The sequence below is a fragment of the Chanos chanos genome, chromosome 2, assembly GCF_902362185.1.
Source record: "Chanos chanos chromosome 2, fChaCha1.1, whole genome shotgun sequence".
Taxonomy (NCBI): Eukaryota; Metazoa; Chordata; class Actinopteri; order Gonorynchiformes; family Chanidae; genus Chanos; species Chanos chanos.
In genome coordinates, this window is record NC_044496.1 from 31,991,305 (window position 1) to 32,018,426 (window position 27,122).

General features: G+C 41.1%; 1 protein-coding gene across 1 annotated transcript in view; it reads left to right on the forward strand.

The window, feature by feature from the left end:
- The first annotated feature begins 271 nt into the window (after nucleotides 1-271).
- Nucleotides 272-27,122, forward strand: part of dhx36 (DEAH (Asp-Glu-Ala-His) box polypeptide 36) — a 52,729-nt gene continuing 25,878 nt past the window's right edge. Inside the window, exons 1-11 of the mRNA XM_030766348.1 lie at nucleotides 272-672; nucleotides 1,966-2,114; nucleotides 2,320-2,533; nucleotides 2,621-2,659; nucleotides 3,037-3,207; nucleotides 3,450-3,529; nucleotides 7,683-7,757; nucleotides 8,329-8,495; nucleotides 10,229-10,310; nucleotides 10,850-10,990; nucleotides 17,380-17,485. Of these exons, the coding sequence (XP_030622208.1) occupies nucleotides 370-672; nucleotides 1,966-2,114; nucleotides 2,320-2,533; nucleotides 2,621-2,659; nucleotides 3,037-3,207; nucleotides 3,450-3,529; nucleotides 7,683-7,757; nucleotides 8,329-8,495; nucleotides 10,229-10,310; nucleotides 10,850-10,990; nucleotides 17,380-17,485 (1,527 nt within the window). The 5' untranslated portion in view covers nucleotides 272-369. The remainder of the gene's footprint in view (nucleotides 673-1,965; nucleotides 2,115-2,319; nucleotides 2,534-2,620; nucleotides 2,660-3,036; nucleotides 3,208-3,449; nucleotides 3,530-7,682; nucleotides 7,758-8,328; nucleotides 8,496-10,228; nucleotides 10,311-10,849; nucleotides 10,991-17,379; nucleotides 17,486-27,122) is intronic.

Here is a 27,122-nt window from a genome sequence, read left to right on the forward strand (position 1 = left end):
CGGCGACTCAACGGAAAGAGTGGCCTGCTCAAATTTTATGGCAGACTTGAAAAATTATGACACAGCTGTACGCAGAAATTTAAACCTTCGTAATTCTAGTACATTTGCACAATTAAATAATTATTTGATGTGCGTTCACAATCGAATTGTCATTTTGGGGAAAGTTAATTGTTCTCCGGGTACATTTCGTCTACCTGTCCTGTTTATTTATGTATTTATATATTTGTTATGACTTTGTAGAGTTAACATTGTAACTTTTAGCTGTAAAGGGAAGGGCCGAGAAGGAGGCATTAAACATTAAGCTAATTTAATGTTTGTAATAGTGCGGGTAGCCTATTTTACAGACAGTTTTGGCCGTTGATGTGAACAATGAGCAAGAGGGATCCCCCTGTTTGTGAGGACCGCATGAGTTATGGGTACGGTAACAGAAGGGGCCGAAGGGGAGGTCGGAAGTTTGGAGATGGTGCCGAAGAAAGGTGGGATAGAGCTCCAGGCTCCAGCGGTGGCGGCTATCAGAGGAATTCCAGATGGGAATCAAGAGAGGACCAGGGACGAGGAGGATGTAGCGGTGGTTCGCGGGGCAAGCACCCACCACACCTGAAAGGCCGAGAAATAGGACTGTGGTATGCGAAATGGGGAGGCATCAAAAGATCAGAGCAAGAAAGAAAGTCTGTGAGTAGTCTGTGCAGACGTGGTTATCTATACTACTGTCAGTTCATCTGCTCTTTGTCTAAGTTTTTCTATGCTAGTCGCGTGAAAAGAGCCACCCACAACAAAGAGTGCAATTTTTGTGGCATTCTTTTTATTGTTGCATCTTTCGCTTTAGCGTTATCTATTTCTACTTAAACATGTTTTGCTGCTGTTGTTGTTTTTGTTGTTTTCTGGGAAGTACACGATTTTAAACACTTGTGGCTGTAGGACTCGGCTGTAAGACTTGCATAACGAGAGAACATGTAAGAATTTTTAATGATTACACGTTCCTTGATATTGACAACATAACAGTGTCCTCAAATTAATACCAATATTTAAAGTTTAGTACATTCTGATTATATTTACGGGTCTGTAATATTGCAACCTGCCACTGTTAAGCTATAGGTAAAATGAACTAGTTTTAATTTTTAATTATATTCATAATGATTTACCCAGGATAGTTAGTATCACAGCTGGTTTCCACACTATGACACTGACCATCTCAGAGATTGGGGTTAAATGATTTTTGTAGTTGGAAATGGATTCCATACATTTCTCTTATAAATGTTACATTACATGTTATGTTATAATGATAATGTTACTGCAGTACTGTTTTAAAAATATATATAGTGTTTAGTTTCAGAAAGATCAATTTCATTGATGGAACCCAGAGTGGATTCTTTGGTTTCAAAGGAATCATAAAATATTTGATTAAAATAGTTTCTAACATCTGCTTTGTCCCAAAGTTCTAACTAACAATGATTATGACTTGAGAAATCCAAATAAATGGTGAAACATCACCCATGGACTCCCCAACACCCCATTCTGTAACCTTGGGTTTCTGTTGTGATCATATAGTGAGAACCATAACCTTAGAGTGGGCTTATAATTACTTCAGTCTTTCTAACGCTTTTCCTAGAGAAATGGAATTTTCTTGTCTAGGACTGATTAATTAATCTTTGAAGTTTTTTATTGATGTCGTTCTACAAAGTACTTTGATAATGTCATGTTTTGTACACAGCAAAGTCCTTCTAAGAATGTGAATGTCATATCCTGTTATAGATGCCTCTTTTCACTCAGTTTACACATCTAACATTGTTATATGTAAATGCACATGCAAATATCAGGCCCAGATGGGTTGGCCATGAATCACCATAGAGCTCTATGAATGGCTCTACGCCCTTCGGCTGTATGTTTGGCTGTGTTTGAGTAGTTTCTATCTTAAGTAAGTAGGACATGTCTAGCTTGGGCTCACATCATTCTTGATATGTACAGAGAGCTGTTGTGCAAATGGACGAGTCAAGAGAACAGTGCATCACTCAGCTGCTGAACACAGTTCAAACAGAGCCTACTGATCCCAACAAAAGTGACAATGCTTCAGCATCTCTGAACGGGTGTACTAAGCCAGAGTTTAGTGGTCACTGGTGAGTGTAACATTTTATTAAATTCCCAACAACTCTGTGTCTGTGCTCAACATCTCCTGGCTTATGTTACCCTTCTGGAGTTCTGCATTAGGTACATCAGAAGTAAGTGCATTTAGCAGTAGCTATAACAGTGTAAATGAAAAACCTGTACGCTTAAACTTGTAGATTAAGGTTTAATGTCTCTGCGATTGTTATCTGCATCCAGTTACTTTGACGGGGACAAGCCATCGGACGAAGCACAGGAAATTGAGAAAGTGCCAAAGATGGACCTAAGAGAAGAGTGTGAGGAGAAAGAGAGGATGGACAACAAAGATCTGGAATATTTGTCCCAGGAAATTATCCGAAACACCTCACTGGATGAAGAATTGAAGAGGGACCTTCAGATGAAAAAAGAGAATTGTCAGTACGTGGAGATGCTGGTGAGATTCATTATTAGGATTCATTAGAACACTCTACCAAGCCTCTCACTCAAAACTATTGCCCTAATGATACATTCCTACTTTCAGAATTTCAGGGAAAAGCTCCCATCCTATCACATGAGACAGGTAAGATTAACTGTACGCTATTATAATATTATATAATATTAATTATTACAATTATCATAATTAGTCTCTTTTTATGCATAAAATATATTGAACACCTGATGTGTTTAATTATCTGATACCTCAATAAAACCATAAGGGCAAATTACAACAATGTTTTGTCATCTTTTTCAGCTGTAACCAAAACAGCCAATGATTGGTTGATTGATTTTTTTTTTCTTTCTTTTTTTTTTTTTCCATGGATTATGTTCTTGTTTTTGCTCAGGTTGTCTGGTGTCACAGCCTTCATGCTGGCAACAAAGTTCAGATATGTTCAGATATATTGTTTCCTTTCATGTTTTCCCTTTTGTGGTGTTTTTTTTTTTTTTTTCCTTTTTCAGGAGCTGGTGAAGCTGATCCAGGATAACAAAGTGGTGGTGATCAGTGGGGAGACTGGCTGTGGAAAGACTACGCAGCTGCCCCAGTTCATCCTGGATGACTTCATAGAGAGTGGCATGGGCTCTGTATGTAGGGTGGTATGCACTCAGCCTCGACGCATCAGTGCTATCTCTGTACGTATTCCAACACAGATTAGCAGTAGTGATTACTGATAAAATGATGCTGAATTAGCAGTAATGATTCATGTTACTGATGAAATGATGTTGAATTAGCAGTAACAACTCATGTCATTGATGATAATGATGTTGAATACTGCTCAGGTTGTGCCAGAGGGAGACACAACCAAAGCACCACAGTGGCCACTTTGGCACAATGACAATGTGTCCTAAAGCATGTGTGTGTGTTTGACCTGTAGGTGGCAGAGAGGGTGTCAGCGGAACGAGCTGAAACAGTTGGAGGAGGGAATTCTTGTGGGTATCAGATTCGACTGCAGAGGTAGGTGAATTAATTCCAATCTGCACGTGAACATTGCTGTTTGAGAGAGATTGTTTGATTGCAATAGTCATTTCAGCTCTTAAAGATTCTGATTTGAAATGTTTACCAGCTAACAAATTAATTTAGAGTGGCTGGGTTCAAATAGGGAAAAAGCAAAGATTGCACATGTAGTGTGTACAGTTGTTATCATCTGGCTAATTCTCAGATATTTCTCCTTAATTTATGATTAACACGAGTCTGCACAGTTGAATAGCTGGGTATTTGAAATGTTTGCTAAGGCTTGTGCACACTAAGACAGTGAAGTACTACATCACCTGAAGCTCAGTTTTCATGTTGTCCGTTGAGGGATTGAGAAACTGTGCAGATAGAATTCTGTGTGTGTGTGCTTATTTATTTATTTTTTCTTTCTTCCTCTCGCACTTTAATGCATTTTAATCTGGTATTTCAGTACAGTTTTGTGGCTGCAGTTGAAGTGAAACGTTCAAATCAGTCCAGTTAGTGGTGATGTGACCAGTGCTCCCTCTTCCCCCTTGAAAATGGTGTGGTTGTGTGTGTTTTTGAGAATGGGGTGGTGGTGTGGTTGTGTGTGTTTTTGAGTCTTGTGAACGGTGTTGTTGTGTGTGCTTTTGTGAGTGGTGTGGTTGTGTGTGTTTTTGAGAGTGGTGTGGTTGTGTGTGTTTTTGAGTCTTGAGATGGTGTGGTTGTGTGTGTTTTTGAGTCTTGAGATGGTGCGGTTGTGTGTGTTTTTGAGAGTGGTGTGGTTGTGTGTGTTTTTGAGAATTGGTGTGGTTGTGTGTGTTTTTGAGTCTTGAGAATGGTGTGGTTGTGTGCTTTTGAGTTTTGACAGCCATGTCACTTGAACATGTTGTGGGCTAGAGGAGACAACTGGTTCTTTTTTGGGACTTTCTAAGAACACTGTGTTGAGACCAGCTCTCATCTCTTATTTTAGTACACACCATTTTCACTCCAGTTTCATTTCGCCGTTCCCCTCTTTCTTTCTTTTAGTCTTGTCTCCTTCCTCCACTCCATCCCCCACTTACTTAACGCTCTCTCCCTCTCCCTCTCTCTCTCTCTCTCTCTCTCTCTCTCTTTCTCTCTCTCTCTCTCTCTCTCTCTCTCCCCCCCCCCCCCCCTTTTCCTGCGGGAACTGCTCATGCTTCAGAAGATCATCAAATGTCAAGGCAAGCCAAATGTGATAAAATGTCAGGGCAAGCCAAATGTGATAAGATGTCATGGTGTGCCAAATGTGACAAAATGTTGCGGCATGCCAAACATGATAAAATGCCAAGGTGTGCCAAACATGATAAAATGTCAAGGCATGCCAGAAGTGATAAAATGCCAAGGTGTGCCAAACGTGATAAAATGTCGCAGCGGCCAAGTGTGGTAAAATAAAAGGCAGCAAGTTGGCAGCAAGTCTCTTTGTCATAATTGTCCAGTGATTCAACCCGTGTTCAGTTAGGAATAAATATCAGAGGAGCTAATTCAGCTGCCATGACAAATGCTGTGGAGGAAACTGCTAGACTTTAAGGTTTGCTGGTAAGAAGCTGATTGAAGGGTGATGGTGCAACGAGCATGGTGGTCAGATAGAGGAATGTTGAAGCTCAAAGTACTTGTTTGATAGCACTGTTTTGGGTGATGATGAACCAGCTGAGAACAGTAAGTTTGGCTTCAATAGAACTTATTGGTTTTCATGAAGTATAGAAAGCTTCATACCCGCAATCAGTGTGGGATTATGTACAATTTTACATGGAGAGATTTAGCCTACTCCAGCTCCTTTACTTTTGTGTAGAAAAGAATTAGTTATGTATGAGATAGATGTGCAGACCATAGGCGAGTGATAAAAATTCGAATTAAATTGAAGAACACAAACTACTGGTTTCTGTCAAATGATTGTCGTGCAGCAGTCACTGATCTAAAAATTGCTTCACTGTGTTTTGTAGGCAGCTGTGCTAGTCAAGAGGTGGAACGGTGATCTTAAACATGGTTTTGAATTATTCATTTCTTGATATCTCAGTAAAACATTGTATCGTCTAACCAGAGCCTGAGGATTTTTAAGATGATACCGATTTCAATATTTGAGGATTTAAAAAACGATAATGATTTTTTGGCCGATACTCTTTTTTTTTTTTTTTTCTTTTCAGAAACTCATAACATGAGCAAAGATTTAGAGAGAGAGATAGAGAGAGGTGTGTGTCTGTGTGTGTGTTTATGTATGTATGTATATCCACATATACATATACATACATACATACATTTTTTACTTTTAATTCTGTCCAATGTGAGCTACGAAAAACCATTTTTCAACCACCATTTGGCGCCGTCTAAAACATGCCATCTTAGACTATGCAGTAAACTGATAGTGACCTAGAGTAAACGCTGAATGCATCTAATACTATGTGACTGTCTGCAACGAGGACTCATGGCTGTGGGATTTCATGCTACACTTTACAATTTACAATTTAGCATTTGGCAGATGCTTTTAGCCAAAGCGACTTACTATCAGTGCATCAGTCAGATTCCTAATACCTCATAAGCAGACATCACAATAAGACTGAGCGTCAATATGCCCCTTCGTATTGCGCCACTGGAATACTTTGCCAAACATAGATACAAGACAAGGTTTTTTTTTTATTTTATTATTGTAAGGAAGGGAGGTTAGGCATTGGGGGTCAGGTGGGTTCTGAAGAGGTGGGTTTTCAGTTTCTTGCGGAAGATGGTAAGGGATTCCGCAGTCCTAACTGTATGAGGGAGGTCGTTCCACCACCACGGGGCAATGGCGGAGAAGAGGCGTGGTCGGGAGGAGGTCCTAGAGCGGAGGGTTCTAGTAGGGGTATACGGAGTTAAAAAGAGAAGTATTTGAAAGAGAAGCTCGATAACTTTGTTTGGCTACCAAGCGATGTTAGATACTTGTGCAGCTCACGTTTATTTATGTGTCCGCTCTGGTTTAATAATTTCCAATGCACCGACTAACTACAGACATACGAGTCGCAGATATATTTACGATTGCTTCATTTAGGCAGACTAAGATAAACGCCACAGTTAACCGTGCATTAACGATAGCGTTCTTCCATTGATAAACATGGCGTGAGCTAGCTTTGTGGATAACCTCATTTAGCAATGGATAGCGTTATCAGCCGCTGTAAGCGATGCTGCCAGAAAATTTTTAGAGCAGACGAGGGAGAAATGATAGAACCATTGTTTGTTTCCTCGCTAGAACTGCCGCGCTGTTAAATAAATAAACCTGCAATCAAGTTTGTCGACAGCCTACACCACTCAAACACCTTAAAATTTAACGTAATTTGTCATTTGTTGTGTTCACACGTGTTGCCAACAGTGGTGTTGCAGTGTGCCTTCTAGAGGATAAACTACACAATGACAACATTCATAACATCTTCTGTCTCCGTTTCTTTTTTAATTGTCTTTTATCAGCCGCTGTAAACGCCGATACCGATTTATCGACAAGTAGCTCATATCGGCTGACAATATCAGCACGCCAGTATATTGGTCGGGCTCTACTTCTAACGTTAGGACTTAAATTAGTAATATCTTATTAAAACTGGACAATAAATAGCTTGGTCTTTACCCTCCCTTTACCCTATCGCAGATGGCTCCATTTGCAAACACTTAGGCCAGTAATGTGTAATGATATGTGTAATTGCACATAACATGTCAGGCTTGGGCCTGGCTGAGGCTTAAGCATTGCTCTGTTCTATGGATACCTGAGGCCATTAAAAGCAATGACAGTAATCAGTGGACCAAAGCTAGGCATTGGTTTGGTAGACAGGATTAATATGGGTTAACAGTACTGGGTTAACAGTAGTTGTTATTGAGCAGTTACCATTGCTTGGTGACCTTGGTGAGCATTGCAGTTTAGACGGTAAGAGTTTACTGTGCAGGAGTTAAAAAATGGGTGAATGAGGACTGCCCTGTTTGTAGAGCAAGCAGAATGTCTTTTTGAAAGTCAAATGAATAGTCAGATAATATCATCACAAAGAACTGATGTATTTTAAATTGCTTATGTCAGGGACTTGTCAATTTAGCCTGAATTTAAATGTCAGAAATGATGTGGCAAAATTTTATTAACTGTTTTGTTTCCTGTATTTTTCTTCCTCTTTCTCTCCCCAATATCTTCATCTGTCGCTTCGCTGTTCAGTCGGTTACCACGGAAACATGGGTCAGTGTTGTACTGTACAACAGGCATTATTCTTCAGTGGTTACACTTGGATCTGTGAGTACCCATTCGCCTCTTTTCTTCTTCATTCATTCATTCTTTCCTCTTGTCTCCATTTTCGCTTTTCTCTAAGCACTGTTAATGAAGTTCTGTCTTATCAGACTCCGTGATCCCAGTGCTTACTTGCATAGAGGCATAGTTTGTCAGACTCTCAATGTCTGATAAGAGCAAATCTGTTGAGGCTTCACGGTGGCAGCACGGTGGCTCAGTGATAGCACTGTTGTATCTGGAACTGCGGCTGCCCACTGCTCCTAGCTCCTAATGTGTGTGCTCACTGCTTGCTCACTAGTGTGTAGAATGGGTTAAATGCGGAGGCGGCATTTAAACCGCTCACAGCTCAGGTGTGTGTGTGACAAAGTGCTTCTACTTCTACACATTTTTCTGGAGAAGAAGGAAATAATTCCATTAACTTGTATCTGGATCTGTTTTCATCCCAAAATATATGTACATGCATAACTTGTGTTTAAAAACCTCAATATACTGAATGACTCAAGAAGAGCATGCATGATGATGACAGCTTTGTTCCCTTTTCTTTCTGGGTCTCTCCATGTTTTTCTGCAAACCTCAGGCATCTGTCAAGCATCAGTCACTTGGTTATCGATGAGGTACATGAGAGGAATCTACAGTCAGATGTTCTTCTCATTATAGTGAAAGACCTGCTTACAGTCCGTCATGACCTCAAAATCATCCTCATGAGTGCCACTCTTAATGCTGAGAAATTCAGCAAGTATTTTGGTAAGAAAGCTGGTTTTCTAAGCTATGTGTGTTTTAGAGAAAGAGAAAGATAGTGTTGGAGTCAATTCTGAATTGAATTGAGGACTGATGATGTATTTTTTTCAGCTCTTAGTGTATGAAATTATTAGAATAGTACTTGCGCTCATTTAAAATAGCAATGATATCTAGATATTTAGTCCATTACATTTCTGACTGTTACACTGAGTCTTTTCATTTTTTTAACCTTAGAGATGGCATACTGCTATTCAGTAGTTCTGTGAATTGTGAATTGCAGTTTCATTTTTGGTTGCTTTTCTGTCCCTGAGGGATCGGACGCAGCAGGGCCAGCTCTCATGGTATTCCCGCTTTTTTAAATTATGTTTGAACAAAACCTTTTTGAATTGATTCAGAATATCCAGATAGTGTTCAGAGGAGGGAAATCAGAAAACCAGAATTTTGGAAGCCAGCACCAATACCAGTGCCTTGATACCGCAGCCAAAAACAGAAATCCCATTCAGCATTCATTCTTTTATTAAAAAAAAAAACTCACATTAGATCTATTAAAAACCCCATAAAAACTAGAACTATGACATGTTTCCTTCAACTTTTTAACATTTATAGTGAGTAGCAGCTTTAGAGTATGTCCTTCATCTCTGAAGTACACAATATTGTGCTTCTATTCAGTATTAGATTGTAAAATGTACAGTAAGCAGTTTACCGCACAACTTTCCAATTGCAGTTCCCTAGCTATTAAAAAAAAATAACATAAAGTAACATAGGGCCATATATCATGTGTTGTACGTAACACTGTTGTCTACAATCAGTGCAAGCTATTTATACCAAAATAGTGACAATACGTGTATTTGTTGATAAGAATGCTGTGACGAAATGTTATGATGGTAGTTGTTAATGTATTCTCATCATGAGTCTTGTCGGTTCTGCTTGAACTCATTGAACAAGTCAGAGTATCAGGTTGTCAGTTTTTTGGGTGCCTTCTTACATTTGGTGTATTTCCTCTTTTAGTTTGAGCTGGTCATATTACATAAAACATATTTTGTGAACTAGACCATGGCTGTCCATCTAGTTATCCCCCAGTTTACATTAAAATATCTAGAGTCTAATCTAAAAAAAATGTTGAATTTTTTATGTTGTATTCATGCAGTCTTGTGGCTGCGACTTTTTAGACCCAAATGTCTCACCCAAGTTTCTTCATAGATCATAACAGGAGAGTAGTACACAACTTTGAGAAGAAAAGTGTGAATACTTGTATACAGTTAAAAAAAGAAAAATCTTTTCATTAGAAAATTTACATGCATGCATGCAATTCTCTGTGAACAGACAGCAATATTGGTCAATAATTCAGTATGTTTTTTGGGATAGGAAATGACTGAATTGAGAAAATAGACCTAATAACTAATTTACATTTGCTATTTGCATAGTTGTCTGAGTTATTGCGATATCATTTCATTGCTGTTGTACATGTACAGTTATGCATGTGACAAATACATCTCTTGAATCTCTTGAACCCAGATTAAATCTTGAAATAGAAGCAAGTGATATTCTGAGCTTAGGAGTTTCTGATGGTGAGATGGTAATAGGCCGGAACCATGATGTCAGTTAAATGCAGCTAAACTCTGTCCTAACCCCCCCACCCCCCACCCCTCTACCTTTTTTTCTTTGTTTCTCTCTCTCTCTCTCTCTCACTCTCTCACACACACACACACTCTCTGTCTCTCTGTTTGCTCTGAGTATAGATAACTGTCCAGTGGTTCACATCCCAGGATTCACGTACCCAGTCAAAGAGTACCTCCTGGAGGATGTAGTAGAGATGCTAAGGTAAGAGAGGGATAGAAAGACACAAACAAGGGGGAATAATGATGGAGAAGAGACACAAATACATGAGGCATGTCCATCTTTAGAACAGAAAGCAAATGCCAAGATCACAGTGCAAAAACTAGATGAACAACAGTGCAAAATGGAGTAAAAAAATGTCAGGTATTGTGTGAATTGTAAATTACAGGGCTCTATACTCATTTCCTATAAAATGTTGTGAAAGGTCTAAAAAGAGTTATACAGGTGTCAGTGGATGTAGCAGGCTCACTGTGTTCTGGTAGACTTTTCTATAATTTAAATTTTGAAAACAAATGATGCCCTGTGATGGACTGGCAACCTGTCCAGGATGTTTCCCCGCCTTTCATCCAGTGAGCACTCTGTGACCCTTATTTGGATAAATGTCTTTGAAAATGAATGAATAAATGAATGAATGACTGAATGAACACAAATGAAGACCACTGGAACTGTATTTATAGGTGTAACTGTGTAGAGAATGAAGAAGACAGAAACGACTGCATTTATATGCTTCTCTCCATTTGCAGGTACTGGCCACAGAGCCAAGAGAGACGGCCACGGTGGAAAAGAGGCTTCATGCACCGCCAGGCTCTCCGCCCAGAGAGAGTGCAGAAAGAGCGGGAATACCGTGAGAGCTGGCCCTGCTACGTCCGATCCCTCAGGGACAGGTGAGTCACTTTGGTGATGGAGAGGACAGAGTGAGTCTCCGTAGCTGCATATACACAGGCAAAACAATTGGGTTGCAAACAGTACTCATGGGGTCAAATATCCCCCCTGGTGGCCCATTAGTAACAGTTTGTCTCAGGAGCAGTTAGTGCCAGGAGGAAGTGATGTCATCAAAGAAACAGAATGATTATGACCACTTTTCAGTGCTTCAAGCTGTTAAAAGTTTGTTGTAATAAACCTATTAAATTTCAAAACCAGTGTCAAATGCTACATTCCAAACCTCCTTCAGGTTAAATTCATAGAAGTACTGAACAGTATGCTGCTCTGAAGCATTATGCAAACTGTTAGCACACTTTACACAAACAGTACTACAGACACACGCACACTGTAGGTACAGTAGCAATCCTAATACGAGGGCACCAAAAGATGTGGGTGCAATAGGATTATCAAATCAGAGATTGGCATTCAGTGAATATTGCAGAAAAAACAGAAAGGACAACATTTTATTCCAAAGGCACCATCTATTAACATAATCAACACTACTTAGCAAACTAATGCTGATATGACACAATCAATAATCAGCAGGAAACAGAAGGATCAAGGTGTCACGCTGGTGGTGTGGTGCAGGACCCAAGTGCAAGACACGATGGTTGACGGTGACAAACGGAAGACTTTACTGACAAAAGAAGATAAAAATACAAGTGCAAACTGATAACAAAAGCCGATAACAAAAAAGGTGCAGCTTGACAGTGCGCAAAATACACAAACAACGATAGACAAAGGACAAGGAAAACACTAGGACTTAAATAGAGGGAGAACTAAACAGGGCAACACAGGATTGGTAGAAACTAACAAGGTTAATAACTAGACAAACAGGAACAGGTGAGGGGCGGAGACAGACAGAGCAGGAGCACAAAGACAGAACAAAACAAAATGGAGGTGCAGGCTGTGACACAAGGCACAAATGGTAATATAATGGTAATGAGGTTGTGGTAATGTACAAGTATTCAGTGTAAAATTGAATGAGTGTAAGAGCAAAGATATGTGTGTGTGTGTGTGAGAGAGTGTGTGTGTATGTGGGCGTGTGCGCAGCTGCGCACTGAAGGCACCGCCAAGAGTGGGGATAGGCAACAAGAAGCGTGTGCGAGGGAGAGAAACAAAGGATCTCTAACCTAACAGCTACTCTCAACTAGGCTCTAAACCCAAACTTCTACCCAACCTTTAACTAATCCTGAAGCCCCAGTGTTAAGGTGTGTGACCAGATAAAGGGAGTTGGAGAGAGAGAAAGAACACATGCAAGTTCTATCCTTTAAAAGTAGCAAACAAAAGAGAGATAACGAACAGCTAAAACTGAATGCGTGAATTACAGTGTGCACATTTAAATCACAAAATAATTCAAATACAACAACACTTTCTTCATGTTACCTAAATACACCATTAAAACTGACTTTGCCCAGATGCCATCCTTACTTGTTTTAAGGAGAAATCGCATCACGGTACCGCTATGTCCAGAAATGTTATACTGAAAGGTGATACCGTCAGTGAAAGGGGATACTATTGCACTAAAGCGTGAGAAGATGGGTGAAGATGGCCAATGAGGTCAGGCAGGGGATTATGGGTAGTATGGGCTACAGGCCTGGCAGCCCTTACAATACATGTACTACATCCATGCAGTAAGTAATATAGTGAGTGATAAAACTGGGGTAATATAACTAATAGTTGTTATAAGTAACATTGGTGTAGAAACTGTCAAGAGTTTTTAGAATGTGGTCTTGGAACCATGTTTTAGTGGTTGAAGGCTTGACAGTTTGAAAGGCTTGTTCTCTTGGTAACTCAGCACTTCATTATATATTTGGCTTGAAACAAAGCAAACTTGTTGAAATTTAAAGCCTAACACTCTAGCCTTTATGAATTCTTGTGAAAAAGCCTTTTTGTTCTGTAAAATTTCTTGTATGACACCTATACAGTTTATGCAGATACTACTCACAGTCAGCATTTGTCACAAACACCAAATATACTGTACGCACTGTACGCATGTGCGCGCGCACGCACTTATGGAGTCAAGATGGCTCTGGTGAGACCGATCGCAGTCACAACGGCTCCATTCAGACTGCTTTTTGTTTGTTATTTATGTGGTTTTTTATGTTCTTCTACCTCCCAGTCTTCAGCATTAACTAGCTATGACCGCAGCACAAACATAGCAGCCATACCTTGTTTCTGAAGTCACAGTGCTTCAGCCTCACTTGGCCGAAAGAGGTGCTCTGGGACAACAGAAACGAGCCTCTGTGCAAACGCGGAAAGAAGGACACTGGGGGGAAACGTGCCGGAGTCTAAAACAGATTGCGGACGAGTTCACATCGCCCACCTCTGCCCAGTATCCTGCTTGCAAATGTTCAATCCTTGGGCAATAAGCTGGATGACATTAGGACCTGCATCTGATTCCAAAGGGACATGTGAGACTGCAACATCCTTTGAGACATGGCTCTTCCCTGTGGTGCCGGATCATGACATTCAGCCTATCGAAACATTCTCTGTGTTTTGCATGGATAGGACGGGGGAGTCTGGCAAATTTAAAGGTGGCAGAGTGTGTTTCATGACCAGCAACAACTGGTGGGATCTGAGGAATGTTTCTGTTCTGTCACGCTCCCGCTCGCCCAATCTCAAACACCTAGCGATGCTCTGTCGCCCTTTCTACCTGCCCCGAGAATTCCCTTCGGTCATTACCATTGCCGTTTCATATTCCACCACAGGCAGACACAGACACTGCTCTGTCCACATTACACGACGCCATCAGCAAACACTACGCCCAATCCCCGGATGCAGCCCTCGTCGTGGCTGGGGACTTTAATAAGGCAAACCTGACACAGGTTATGCCGAACTTTTTCCAACACGCTACATGCCCTACCAGGGGTGAAAACACACTGGATCACTGCTACACCCCGTTCAAGAACGGCTACAAAGTCACCTCTCTACCGGGTTTTGGTAAGGCTGACCACGCCGCCATCTTCCTCATACCGGAATACAAACAAAGGCTAAGACAGGAAGCCCGGCACTGAGGGAGGTTAGAGGCTACAGTACAGGATGTGCTGAGTTACATAGGCTGGGACATGTTCCAGGAGCGCTCTGATGACACCAACATGTTTACGGAAGTGGTGACATGCTTCATATCCAAGCTGATAGACAATATCATTACCATGGTGACTGTTAAGGTCTTTCCTAACCAGAAACCGTGGGTTGATAAAACTAACCGTGAGGCTCTGAAAGCACGCACCACTGCTTACAACGAAGGGCTCAGCTCGGGAGACATATCACCATACAAAGTGGCGTCCTACAAGCTCAGACAAGCGGTAAAAGCAGCTAAAAGGCAGTACAAGGATAAAGTGGAGACTCAATTGTTTAATTGTGACAGCACACGCATGTGGCAAGGACTTCGGAGGATCACGGACTATAGAGGACGAACATACACCTCAGCCATTGTGGACTCCTCACTGATGGATGATACAAACACCCACTGTGCTTGCTTCGAGACCTACAGCGCTAGCACCAACACTGTTAGCACTGCTAACATAGTGGCTAGTGCTTGCGCAACTGACGTGGACAACCTGACCGATGAGGACCGCCCACTCTTTGTCTCAGAGCACGACGTGAGGAGAACTCTGAAACAAGTGAACAGCAGGAAGGCAGCTGGCCCAGATGGCATCCCTGGGAAGGTGCTAAAGTCATGTGCTGACCAGCTAGCCCCGGTGTTTACTTCCATTTTCAGTCTGTCCCAGGCTCATTCTATCATTCTTACAGGTTTAAAAAGTCCACCATACCGAAGAACCCAAGAAGTCCACTGTACCCTAGAAGCTCAACCCAGCCTGCTTAAATGATAACCGTTCTGTCGCTCTGATCTCTGTGGTGATGGAGTGCTTCTAGAGAATCATCAAAGACTTCATCTGCTCATCTCTGCCTTGCTCATTAGACCCACTTCAGTTCGCTTGTCGCCCCAATAGGAGTACTGACAACGCCATCTCCCATGTCCTCCTTTCCATCCTCTCCCACCTGGACATCGGCAAGGGGAATTATGCACGGCTGCTGTTCATTGATTTCAGTTCGGCGTTCAATAGTCCCCCTCAGACTTTTTACCAAGCTCAGGAACCTAGGGTTGAGCTCATCACTCTGCTCCTGGGTCCAGAGCTTCCTGACTGGCAGACCAGGGTGAATATTGGAAACCGCTCCTCCAGCACCCAAACCCTCAACACCAGCGCCCCCTAAGGCTGTCCTGAGTTCTCTGCTCTATTCCCTTTACACCCATGATTGCATAGCCACACACAGCTCCAGCATCATTGTGAAATTCGCGGATAACACAGTAGTGGTAGGCCTTATCTCCAACAACAATGAGCCTGCCTATCTGGACAAGGTGGAGGTCCTGTCATCATGGTGTAAGGACAACAACCTGGACCTGAATGTCTCTAAGACCAAGAAAATGTTGGTAGACTTCAAGAGGGAGAAGCAGAGGATCCACTACACAGCACTCAGGATCTACGAGACCCCAGTGGTGATCAGTTACAGGTACCTTGGAGTTCACATCTCTGAGGACCTGACATGCACCACACACATCACCACTCTGGTGAAGAAGGCTAGGCAGAGCTTGTATCACCACAGACGGCTAAGGAAATTCAAGATCTCTACAGCACTGCACAGATTCTTCTAAAACGGCACAGTGGCGTCTGTGCTCTCTTGAAGTATCACCACCTGGTATGGCAATTGCAGCTCTCTAGGAAGGAAAGCTCTCCACAGAGTGATCTGGTGTGCCAAATGCATCACCAGGACTGCATTGCCCTGCCTCCAGGACATCTACACCAGGTGGTGCAGGTCCAGGGCTAACAAGATCATTAAGGACATTCACCACCCCAACCATAAACTGTTTCAGTGGCTGCCCTTTGGCAAGTGTCTGTGCTCAATCATGGCCAAAACAGAGAGGATGAGAAGGAGCTTCTTCCCCCAGGCCATACGGAACATAAACACTTACAACCCCACAAAACACACATCCAACACATATCTTTCATCCATTTTGTACACTGCATCTTGCAGCACCTTACATTACATACCATTATAAACTGTTATTCACTTGCACCTTTTGGACAATGCATAGTGTTCATACTCCTGCAGTTGTCACTTCTTACTGTCACCCTACCAGTGGTACTTCTCTGTACATAGCTTTATTTATTATTTTATTTTGTGTCTCCGTTACTTACTATATGCAGGTTTAGTTTGTATATTTCCTCTATTTTCTTTATTATAGCTGTATAAAGGTTTGGTTTTTATATTTCCTCTTTTATTCTAGCTATTTTTATTCTACCTTTTTTGCACTATTGCTTTATGTTTGCACAGTTGTTGGTGTCGGAGTTGTTGCTATTCATTTCACTGCTGCTGTACTTGTACAATCAGGCATGTGATGAATAAATTCTTGAATCTTGAAATGGACACTTTAACAGCACTTTGCTCTGTATGCATTCACACATGCACTCACTCACAATCTAAGCCATTTATCCTAATCAGGGTCGCAGGGGCTGCTGGAGCCTATTCCAGCATTCATTGGGCGAAAGGCAGGGAAACACCCTGGACAGGTCACACACACTCAGACAAACACACACACTCATTCACACCTAGGGGCAATTTAGTATTTCCAATTTGCCTGACTTGCATGTCTTCGGATTGTGGGAGGAAGCCGGAGCTCCCGGAGGAAACCCACGAAGACGCAGAAAGGATACATACAGAAAGGACCCTGGCCATCGAACCCAAGACCTTCTTGCTGCGACAGCGCTACCTCCCGCACCACCGTGCACCCCCTCCACACATGCAATACACATGAAACACAGTGTCTGGGAACCTATGGCCCACACAATGCACACTACGCTCCAACCCACCAACCCAAAATATGCACAAACACACCCTGCTCAGATATAACATGCCACACAGACACAGATGCGCACACACACACACACACACACACATGCACTCTCTCTCTCTCTCTCTCTCTCTCTCTCTCTCGGCTGTTTCAGATATTTTCAGGTTTTCAGGTATCACCATAAGCAATACGAAAAAGCTAAAAACAGTAGTGTTCCAACATTTTCTCTGCTGCATCTCTGATGAAAAAGAAGGATAAAAAGGAAACAATAGGCTGCACTAACAAGAATATTGTCATTTAAAGAGAAATCCAGTGGCATTTCTGCTCAGATCAACAAAAGTGCTCCAGCAGCCTCCAGTCTTAGAGTCACTGAAATCATGTTACAAAGTCTTTTGATTGTTTGTTTTAAAAATGAGGCCTACACCACTGATTTACTCTGGAACGACGAGTCATTTGTTGCCCAGAGTTTTGGTTCTGAATGTGTGCTTTAATTGGCAGGTACTCTGAGAGCACCACTGATGTTGTGGAGATGCTGGACTCTGATGACAAGATCGACCTGGAGCTCATTGTAGCACTGATTCACCACATCGTCATGAATGAGGAGGTGAGTAGGTCCCTCAATGTGCATGATGAATGAAGAGGTGAGTATGTCCCTTTGAATGTGCTTGATGAATGAAGAGGTGAGTAGGTCCCTTTGAAAGTGCTTGATGAATGAAGAGGTGAGTATGTCCCCTTGAATGTATTTGTGTTAGCTCACAGAACAACTAGCTGATGAGGCCCAGACAGACACAGATGGTGGAGACCTGTTTACTGAACCAGTAACATTATGGCATGAGAGATGTACTAACTGCACTGATTAACAGACGCCCTGGTCCTTTCCATTTGTTGTCTTTCCTCTCTCACTGTCTTTTCCTCTAGCCTGAATGAAAGTCTGTGTGACTCTTAAACATGGAACTCGCTCAGGCTTCATTTCCCAAGACTGCCCTGGTATTTTAGGCATCAGTGATGTCACTCACTGCTTTTGCTAATCATGTGTCTGGTAACTGCGATGGACTAGCGTCCTGTCCAGGGAGTTTTCACACCCTTTCCCAGTGAGCGCTGGGATGGGCTCCAGCACCCTGCCACCCTAAGTAGGATAAACGGCTTAGAAAATGAATGAATGAATGAATGAACGTGCCCAGTAAGATTTGACAGTGAGAGATAAAAACAGATTGAACAGGACACATTTGCAAATACCATCTGCTGTATGGCCCCCTGGGTTCTGCTCTCTTTTTAAAATATGAATTGTTTGGGGTTTTTTTCTACTCATCTGTAACATCATTGCTTGCATGAATGTTGATCATAGACAATAAGATGGATGGATGATCCCAATGACCTCATATCAGGGATGAAGAAAAGGAGGAAAAAAGTAGGGAAGAGTAGCCATGGGGAACTGATTTGCCCTGGTTGGAGTGAGATGGAATAGAGGGCTTACAGCATCCATCTCTGGAATGAAAGGCTGGGTTGAATTATCATAAATTAACCATAGCATTTGGGAAAATGGAGCTTTTTATATCAGTTTGGTTTCACATGTTGATAGGTTGAACACACTGATATTCTCTTACAAATAGACCCTCTTTCTGCTAACACACATGCTTACACACCTAAGTTTATGAAGCAATAAAAATAACTAAGAACCGATAAATGAAAATTTCAAGAAACTTTCTTTCTGAGCAACAGCAACACTTGTAATATTATGTAGTTATTTCATTAGACTGTAGATAAGCTCTTTTAACAGCTGAGAGCACCAGATCAGCTCTGTCATGCTGAGGGCTTTAATGGAGGCTTCAAAAGCATGTCTGGGTGTAAGGTGTTTTAATGGTTTTGTACGGAAACTGAAAACAGTGGCTCTGTAGTCCTTGGTTTGTTTCATGGTACGTGTGTAGTGAACCTTGGATTTTTTTTTGTGCCTCATTCATTCGTTTTCCAAGCCATTTATCCTAACTAGGGTAGTGGGGGTTGCTGAAGCTTAACCCAGGCACCCACTGGGCGAAAGGCAGGGAAACACCCTGTACAGGTCGCCAGTCCGCAGGGCAGAAACGCAGACCAACACATTCACACCTTGTATCTCCAGTTTGCCTGACTTACATGGACTGTGGGAGGAGGCCAGAGCTCCCGGAGGAAACCCATGCAGACACGCGGAGAACATGCAAACTCCACACAGCTTAAAGGCTTAAAGTTCTCCCTCAGGGTGGTTTTAGGTTCCAAAATAGATAATTATGTCTATGGAAAAGAATAAGGCTATGTGTGTGTGTAAATGTATATATATGTATATATATAAATACATATTTATGACAGCCGTAAGGAGCCATATATTTTGTATTAATCAAGTAGACTTACTTTATTAATAAAAACTTTTCTTTATATTGTGACTCAGTGAAGTGTCAGCTCAATAATGACTGTGCTACTTTGAAAAAGCACTGCAATGAATACGCTATTTGTTTTGTGTTCACATCGTCGTTGCGACCTTTTGGACTAATTTAGCAATCGTCTGAGAACAGTAGGCCTATTATGGCGCATGCACTGTTTAGAGACCAACGGAGGAATGAGCGTCGAAGTTTGTAAGATAGGTGTATTGGATAGGCTGTGACTTTGAAAGTTGTGCTTGGACTTGGATACAATTACCAGACTACAGTTTCCGACTGGGGAATTGGTGAGTAGATAACACATTTTTCCCCCATTTGGACCTTTCAAGTTAATGTGAGGACTCACATTTATAAACGAATAGATTTGGTGTCTTTCTGAAACGGGTCGCGATTAGGGTTGCCACCTTTCATGTACAGAAATAAGGGACGCCCCCCAAGACAACCCCCCCTTGGCAGGTTCTAGCTCAGGTTTTGCTTAACAGCGTGACAGTGTCAACTCTGTGTCAACACTGCAGCTGTTACCTGTAGAGGAGGCATCATTAATTGGATTGAAAATGTGTATGGATTAGGCTGTTAAATACAAAAAGATACTGTAATTCTTTTTTCCCTAAGTTTAAAAAACAAAAATTGTGTATATGGCTTATACAGGATAGACTGATAGGATTATTTATTTAGATGTTTTAAATTGTAAATTGTCATATTTATATAATGTATCACATTTATGGATTATAAAATAAATAACTATCTTAACCTTCAGCCCAAAATCTAAGAGAATGGATGGAATATCAGGATTATCTTTGTACTGATTATTGCCTAGATATTTGTACTGGTTACTGTGTAATATAGGCTACAGTTGGCAGTCTACAATTAATTAGACAATACACCATGTCCGTCTTGGGGGGAAGTCTGAGCTATAAGGAATCAAGCAATTCCACTCCGTCTGCTCTGCTCGGACATGGGTAACACCTGCAGCGTGCAGTTTAAGGTCAGACACCCCTCCATGGGCGACCAAAAAGTTTGTCACCAGGGAAAGGGCTGACCCACTGATCATTCAGCCCAATGACTCGTCTGCCTCTTATTTTTCACCAGGGACTTGAGACATCATTGAAATTATAAGGAAAAGAAAAATACAATGACTGAGGGTGCTATTTTCAACTGTAAGCTACAAGACAACCACTCAGTCACACCTAATGGCAACGATGACGCTGACGTGCAATCTAACACAGCACGGAGAGCTTGTTGTTCTGTAGCTCACCACTGAAATTAAACTTCCCCACTCCACTTGTATAACTGGTTTGATTTTACTTGATATTATGTTATTCTCAGCACTTTGAAGACCTAGTGTATATAGGAAACGACGTGTATGAAAATACGTGACAAATTGAATCAATATGGGACGCAGCATTTTATTTTCCAATACAGGACGATCTTGTATTATAAGGGATGGGTGGCAACCCTAGTCGCGATACGCGCCACAGCTGTCATCCATTTGGCTTAGCCTACAGCTGTTTTTAGCAACTTACCACCAAAGTATCTCTAATTTGGCATCTTACCACCAAGGTATCTCTAATATCCTCCATTTAAGTTTGTTTGTTCGCATATATTTTGTTATTGCACAATGTGTTATTGTTTGTTATTTGTATCAGTTGTGGTAATAAACATGTTCATTTTCAGTCAGACACAGAAGGTAACAATGGCTGACACTGCACGCTGCGAAATTGAGATGGCGAATGCCTAATTTTATGCAAATGAAAACCACACAAGAACCAATCAGTTAAGCATGTGATGTGTTCGATATGTGGCGATCTCTAGAGAGGCGGGAGTAATAAAAAAAAGTCTGACCAAGATGAAGGCTAAAGGCTACGTGTTGCATGAAAACACATATATGATTAAAATATATATGGGTGATCTTATTGTGTACATCAACAAGAATTGTTGTGTAGGTGTTATACGAACTTAGTTTGGGCCAGAGTGGTAGAAAAAAACTCTCTCAGCGGTTCTGGTCAGGGCAAATAGACCACTGTAGACCTTCATTTAAGCATTCGATCTTTTGAGCTTACTGTTTTCGTGACCACGCCCCCAGAGTGAAATTTTGTAGGGCGAAATTCGCGATTCGCTGTTCGGTGTGTTTTTTGCGCACTTTTGTGCTCACATGACTTCCATCATTGGCGCTGATGTTTTAGGCTATGCCCATTTCTAATTAACATATATTTACATGTAGGCGAACTCGAAAACGAAAAGGCAAAGTGGGAAACATTAATGCAATGCTCATTTGCATTTGCCTTTTCATATTGTCAGATACACTGTGTTGATGTCGAATATTAAATTGCAAACCGGGACTTTGCCACAGGTTTATCTTTTCTTTAGCATTTTGTCTGATTTGTACCGCAAAATCTGTTGAAAGGAAAAGTATAACTAATGATGTGAAATGACAAGAAGATATTTTAGTTTTATGTTTATTTTTGTCAGAAAAGACTCGTGTTTGTAATGAAAATGAGAATGAAAATTGAGTTATCTAATTTAATTTTTCATTTTGGCAGGACATGTGTGCACAGGTATTGAAAAAGAAATGGCAAAACGGTGTTTGAACTTTCATATTCAGTTTCATTCTGGCAAGGATTACCTCCCAAAGGAGTGAGAGGGATGTCAGACGCCCGAGCTGAAATGGTATATATTTCCACACTTTAACAGTGCAATTAAAAGTATAAATACTGTACAAGAATGTGCTGACAAAACGTATTTTGCAGCTTGTCTTTATTGATAGCCTACAATTAGGAATAAAAAAGAGCGCAAAAAAAAACCCAAAACCCCTGAATATCTGAATCTCACAATTGAAAACCGAATACCTACCCCAACAAATGAATATCCGAATAGTCGAATATTCGGGTCCTGCCCTACTAACAAACTAGAGATAGGCAGTGACAAAAATATCCTAGCTACCCTAAGTGTCCCTGAATTTAACAATATTACATTTGTATGGATTATTACTCATGACGAGGCACGAGTAAACAAAAGATACTGTCTGAGCTCTAGTTCATCTAGAGATGTTCTAGTGGAATTACTTAAACACAAAATGGTGCTGAGGCAATGAGAGAAAATGGGAAGAAGAAGAGCTGGCCCAGCCATGTTCAGGTGTGAAAGTCTGTGGTTACAAAGCTTGACAGTAGGAGATCACGAGCCAGACTCATTGTCACTTTTAAGAGAGTCTTTAAGCATTGCAGATCTTCTGAGGTGGTGAGACTGGGCTGATTCTTTGCAGAGACCACCAGGGCAGAATGGATGGACTACATGAAAGTTGACACAACCAGAGCGCAACTGGCTTCAGTTGTTATGAGCTTCCCAGAGCAAAAGCTGGACTGAACCGTAGGATAGCAAGGGGTCTGGCATTTTTGCTGCTATCCCTTTGGAGGTGTCTCTGGCTTAAGGGAGGAGACATTCTTTGGAATTTTGGAAGTGTTAATCTTAGCTCAGTTTGCAAAGGCTTTTCCAATTAAGGAGTGGTAAAATTATATATCAGCCAACTCGTATCTGCAGCGTTTTATGCTTCTGAGCAATATCAAAAACATGTGATTACTCCATAGTTTAACTTTCTTTTGTTCCATGTGATTGGTGAATGAGTGAAGGAATGGATTGAACTGCATTCTCATTCTCATGATCGTTATCAGCTTGTGACCAAATGGTACAGGGGTTGCTGTGCTTAAACGTCAAGCCTATCGTCTGTTTGATGTTAAGGTTAGTGGTTTTTGCTTTAATGTGTGTTGGTTCTGAAAAGAGGGGCTTGGGCCATGGAAAAGGGAAATTAGGATCAAAGGGACAGGGATATTTATTAGCCCATGTATGGCAGTGTAAAGTCTCTCCTCCCATTGCCGCCCAACACTCCTGTCATGAATCTTCTTGGCTTAAAGGATTTGATGCCTACAGTCTCCTGTTTAAGCTCTCTATCATCAACTCATCAACCCATCCATCATCAACTAGAGTTTTTTCGGATTTCAGAATACAGTCGTTTGTCGCTTAATGTCAGGGATTCATTCGGAGATGTGTCGTTAGGCGATTTAAGCGTTGTGCGAACATCATAGAGTGTAGCCTACTTACACAAACCTAGATGGTTTAGTCTGACAGTGCACTCTAAAATTACAATAAAAAGTACAGTATAGTAAATACATAAACCAGTCACATAGTTGTTTGTCATTATCAGGTATTATGTACTGTACATAATTGTATGTGCTGTACTTTTTTATGACTTACAGCACAGTAGATTTATTTACACCAGCATCATCACAAACACCTGAGTAATGTGTTGCGCTACAATGTTACAATGGCTACTGTATTTAAATTTAAATAATGAGATATCTTGGCGCCAAGAGAGTGTCAGAGCCTCACATGGGCAAGTGAGGCTAAGTGTAGAAGTTTCCACTTGTGGCGTCTTGTTGGTGCTCAAAGTTTTTGATTTTGGATTTCAGATTTTCAGATTAGGGATGCCCAACCTGTATTGATTGATTTTTTTATATTTTTATATATATATGTGTGTGTGTGTGTGTGTGTGTGTGTGTGTGTGTGTGTGTGTGGAAAGACATAGCAATTAACATTAACTATAATGAATGAGGTACATTAGTATTAAAGAAATAAATAAAATAAAATTAAAGTGAAAAAAAAATTAAAAGAAAGGAAAGTGTAGTGAATATATGCAAGGGTCATTGCAGTGCATAACAAGCTGTTGGGAGGTCTTCACTGTCTTGTCAAAATGTAGAATTCAGTCGTTACCTTGTATTAATCGTCCCACCCAGCTAGTCATTTTGGGGAAAGGGAGGTCAGACTCTTAACATAAATGATAAGTGGTTGCCAATGGCGGTAAAATTTGTCTGCCAAACCCCGTATGGAGAATTTGATCTTTTCCAAGCCCAAAAAGGACATTGTATCACGCAGCCACGACGTTGGTGGTGGGGGCAATGGTTTCTTCCATAATAAAAGTTCTCCGACGGGCTATAAGATAGGTAAATTAGATTACATTTGCTTGCTTCACTGATATATTTTTGCCGGCTTTGGGTATACCAAATATAGCAATCAGTGGGGATGGTTTGCTTGTTCTACTTTTAGGGTCTGATACATAAAGTAACAGGTCGTCTGCATACAGGGACACTTGCTCTGTGCTCAGCTCCCCCCCTCATGACTCCTGGGATGAGTCTGCTGGCCTTTAGTGCTATAGACAAAGGTTTGATAGCTGTAGCAAAGAAGGGGGGGGCAGCGTGCAACGTTTGCATGCCCCCCACATTAAAGTGAAGAATTTGGGCTTGATAGCATTAGTACATATACATGCTTGTGGAGATGTGTATAGTAGCTGTACCCTAGACATAAAGCGTTCTCCGAAGCCACATTTTTTGAAGGAAAAGAATAAATAGTTACATTCCACCTGGTCAAAGGCCTTCTCAGTGTCTAAAGAAATGACACCTTCTGGAACCGTTGTTCAGGCTGGAGAGAAGACTATATTAAGAAGCCGTTACACATTTGAGAATGAGTGTCGGTTTCTGATAAGCCCTGTTTGGTCTTCTGATATGACAGTAGATAGAACAGTTTCAAGTCTGCATGCCAAAACTTTGGCAAGCATTTTGCCAAGTATTTATCTGGGTCTTCTCCTTCTTTAGGTATTAATGATACGGCTGCTTGTTTGAGGGTGGGTGGAAATGTACCTTGCTACAAAGATTAATTGAACATCTCTAACAACAGAGGGGCAAGTTGTTTGGAAAACTTCTTGAAAAATTCTACAGAGAAGCCGTCAGGCCCTGGAGACTTTCCACTGTGCATTAGTGTAATGGGTGTGGTTATCTCAGCTATATTTAGTGGAGCTTGTAGGTCGTTTTTCTCTTCAGTTGATAGGTTTGGGATGTTTTGATTTGAAAAGAACTTTACCAATTCAGAATTGCTGCTCAGTGACTGACTCATATAGTTGGGAATGAAAAGGCCTGAAGGTATTGTTGATCCCAGATGGGTCAGTTATTATTTGACCTGAAGCGTTTTCTATTTGAGTAATCAGCTGTGAGGCCAACCCACCCTTTAGCTGATGTACAAGGAGACACCCTGCTGTCTCTCTGTGTTCGTATAAGATGCCTTGTGATTTGAGTAATAATTTCACTGCCTTGTTTGTTGATATGAGATTCAGTTCTGTCTGCATTTCAACTTTTTCTTTGTACAGTTCTGCAGTTGAAGCCAATGCATAACGTTTGTCTAGATCAGCTATTGATTTTAATAGCTCTTGTTTTCTTTCTTCTCTTATCTTGTTAATATTTGCAGGACATGAAATTATCTTGCCTCTAAGGACTGCCTCAAGAGTCTCCCAAAGTAAACTGGGGCTAATATTGTTAGTTTGGTTTCTACAAACAAATCTATAGATTGAGTAATACAGATGCAAAAGTGAGAGTCTGATAGAAATGTAGGGTCAAGTTTCCAAGGATCGATTCTTTGGGTTGGGACTTGAAATTCAGGTCTGAGGCTAGAGGAGAATGATCTGAGTTTACTCTTGCCAATGATTCAGTAGAGGCCACTGAGGGAAGAAGCATTTTATCTATGAAAAAGTAATCTGTGTGAGAATGAGACCTCTGAAAATGCGAAAACTGCTTATCTGTTGGGTGTAGAGATTGCCAATGGTTAGTGTAACCATACTGGTTTTTGAATTCTGATAAAATCTTTGCCATTTTAGAGGGGGCTGCATCTTTGGGATTTGATTTATCAAGTATGTTTTTTTTTTTTACCATGTTCATATCACCCTCAAGTATCAAGTAATGAGCATGTAACTTGGGTACTGAAGAAAGTGAGCTTCTTCATGAACTCTTCATAAAGAAAGGTTGGAGCACCCAGCCCTTTCTTGCCCACCCACCTACACTTCCCCCTATGTCCACTACCCCAGATGGAGTGAACTGCAGGTATATCACACTTTTTGAATTTCGGGAGGACATGCCCAGGTACTCTTGATAGAGGGAGTCTAACAGCATTGAAATTAGCAAGCTTAACACTACAATTATGCAAACCAGCAGCTGAAATGTGAACTACAGTTACAGATTTTTAACAAGCCATTGCTGTCACTATTTGGTAATTAGTAGAATGGAACATTTTTTCATAATTTCCTCACATTACATATACTCATGATTTAACCCTGTATTAACATGAACATCATACTTTGCTTGGTATTCCCAACTGAAACAACACATAAATTTAATACGAATGAAATAAACGAAGAGTTAAACAAAGATTTTTAGGTGAAAAATTGTATTAACTGGTTTGACCAGATTCAAGGCTATATTTAAAGATGTTTTCCCCCATTGAACACTCAGGCCTAATAAGCTGTCAAAAAGGACTTATTAGTCATTCTACCACATATCTGTACTCACACGAGACTGTGGGAATATGTTCTGATGTCACGTTACAATCAAAGCAAAAGATATGCATGTCCTTTTAAGACAGTGTCCTTGACGTTTTCCTGTCAAATAATAACCACGTCCCAACATGTGTAAAGGCCAGTCGAACAGATGAGTCGTATCTATCCATAGGAACAGGGGGCTAGAGTCTGAAAGGACTGTTGAAGACCACAAACATGAAACTGCACGTGAAACCACAAATGTTGGTCGATGTAGCCTAGTTGTACAGTTCTATCCAATTATCCAGTCTTTCCAGTATTGCTGAGCTTTATGCCTCGTGAGGTTACCATTTATGTCCGCCCAGGGATTTGTTAGCCTTAGTTAAACGTTGCTGCTAAGTTGTTGATTGAAGATACGCTCTGTGTCCTCTGGTTTGTTGAACTTATTGATAAGTGACACAATGCACAGGAGGGTAGCAGAGAGATAACTT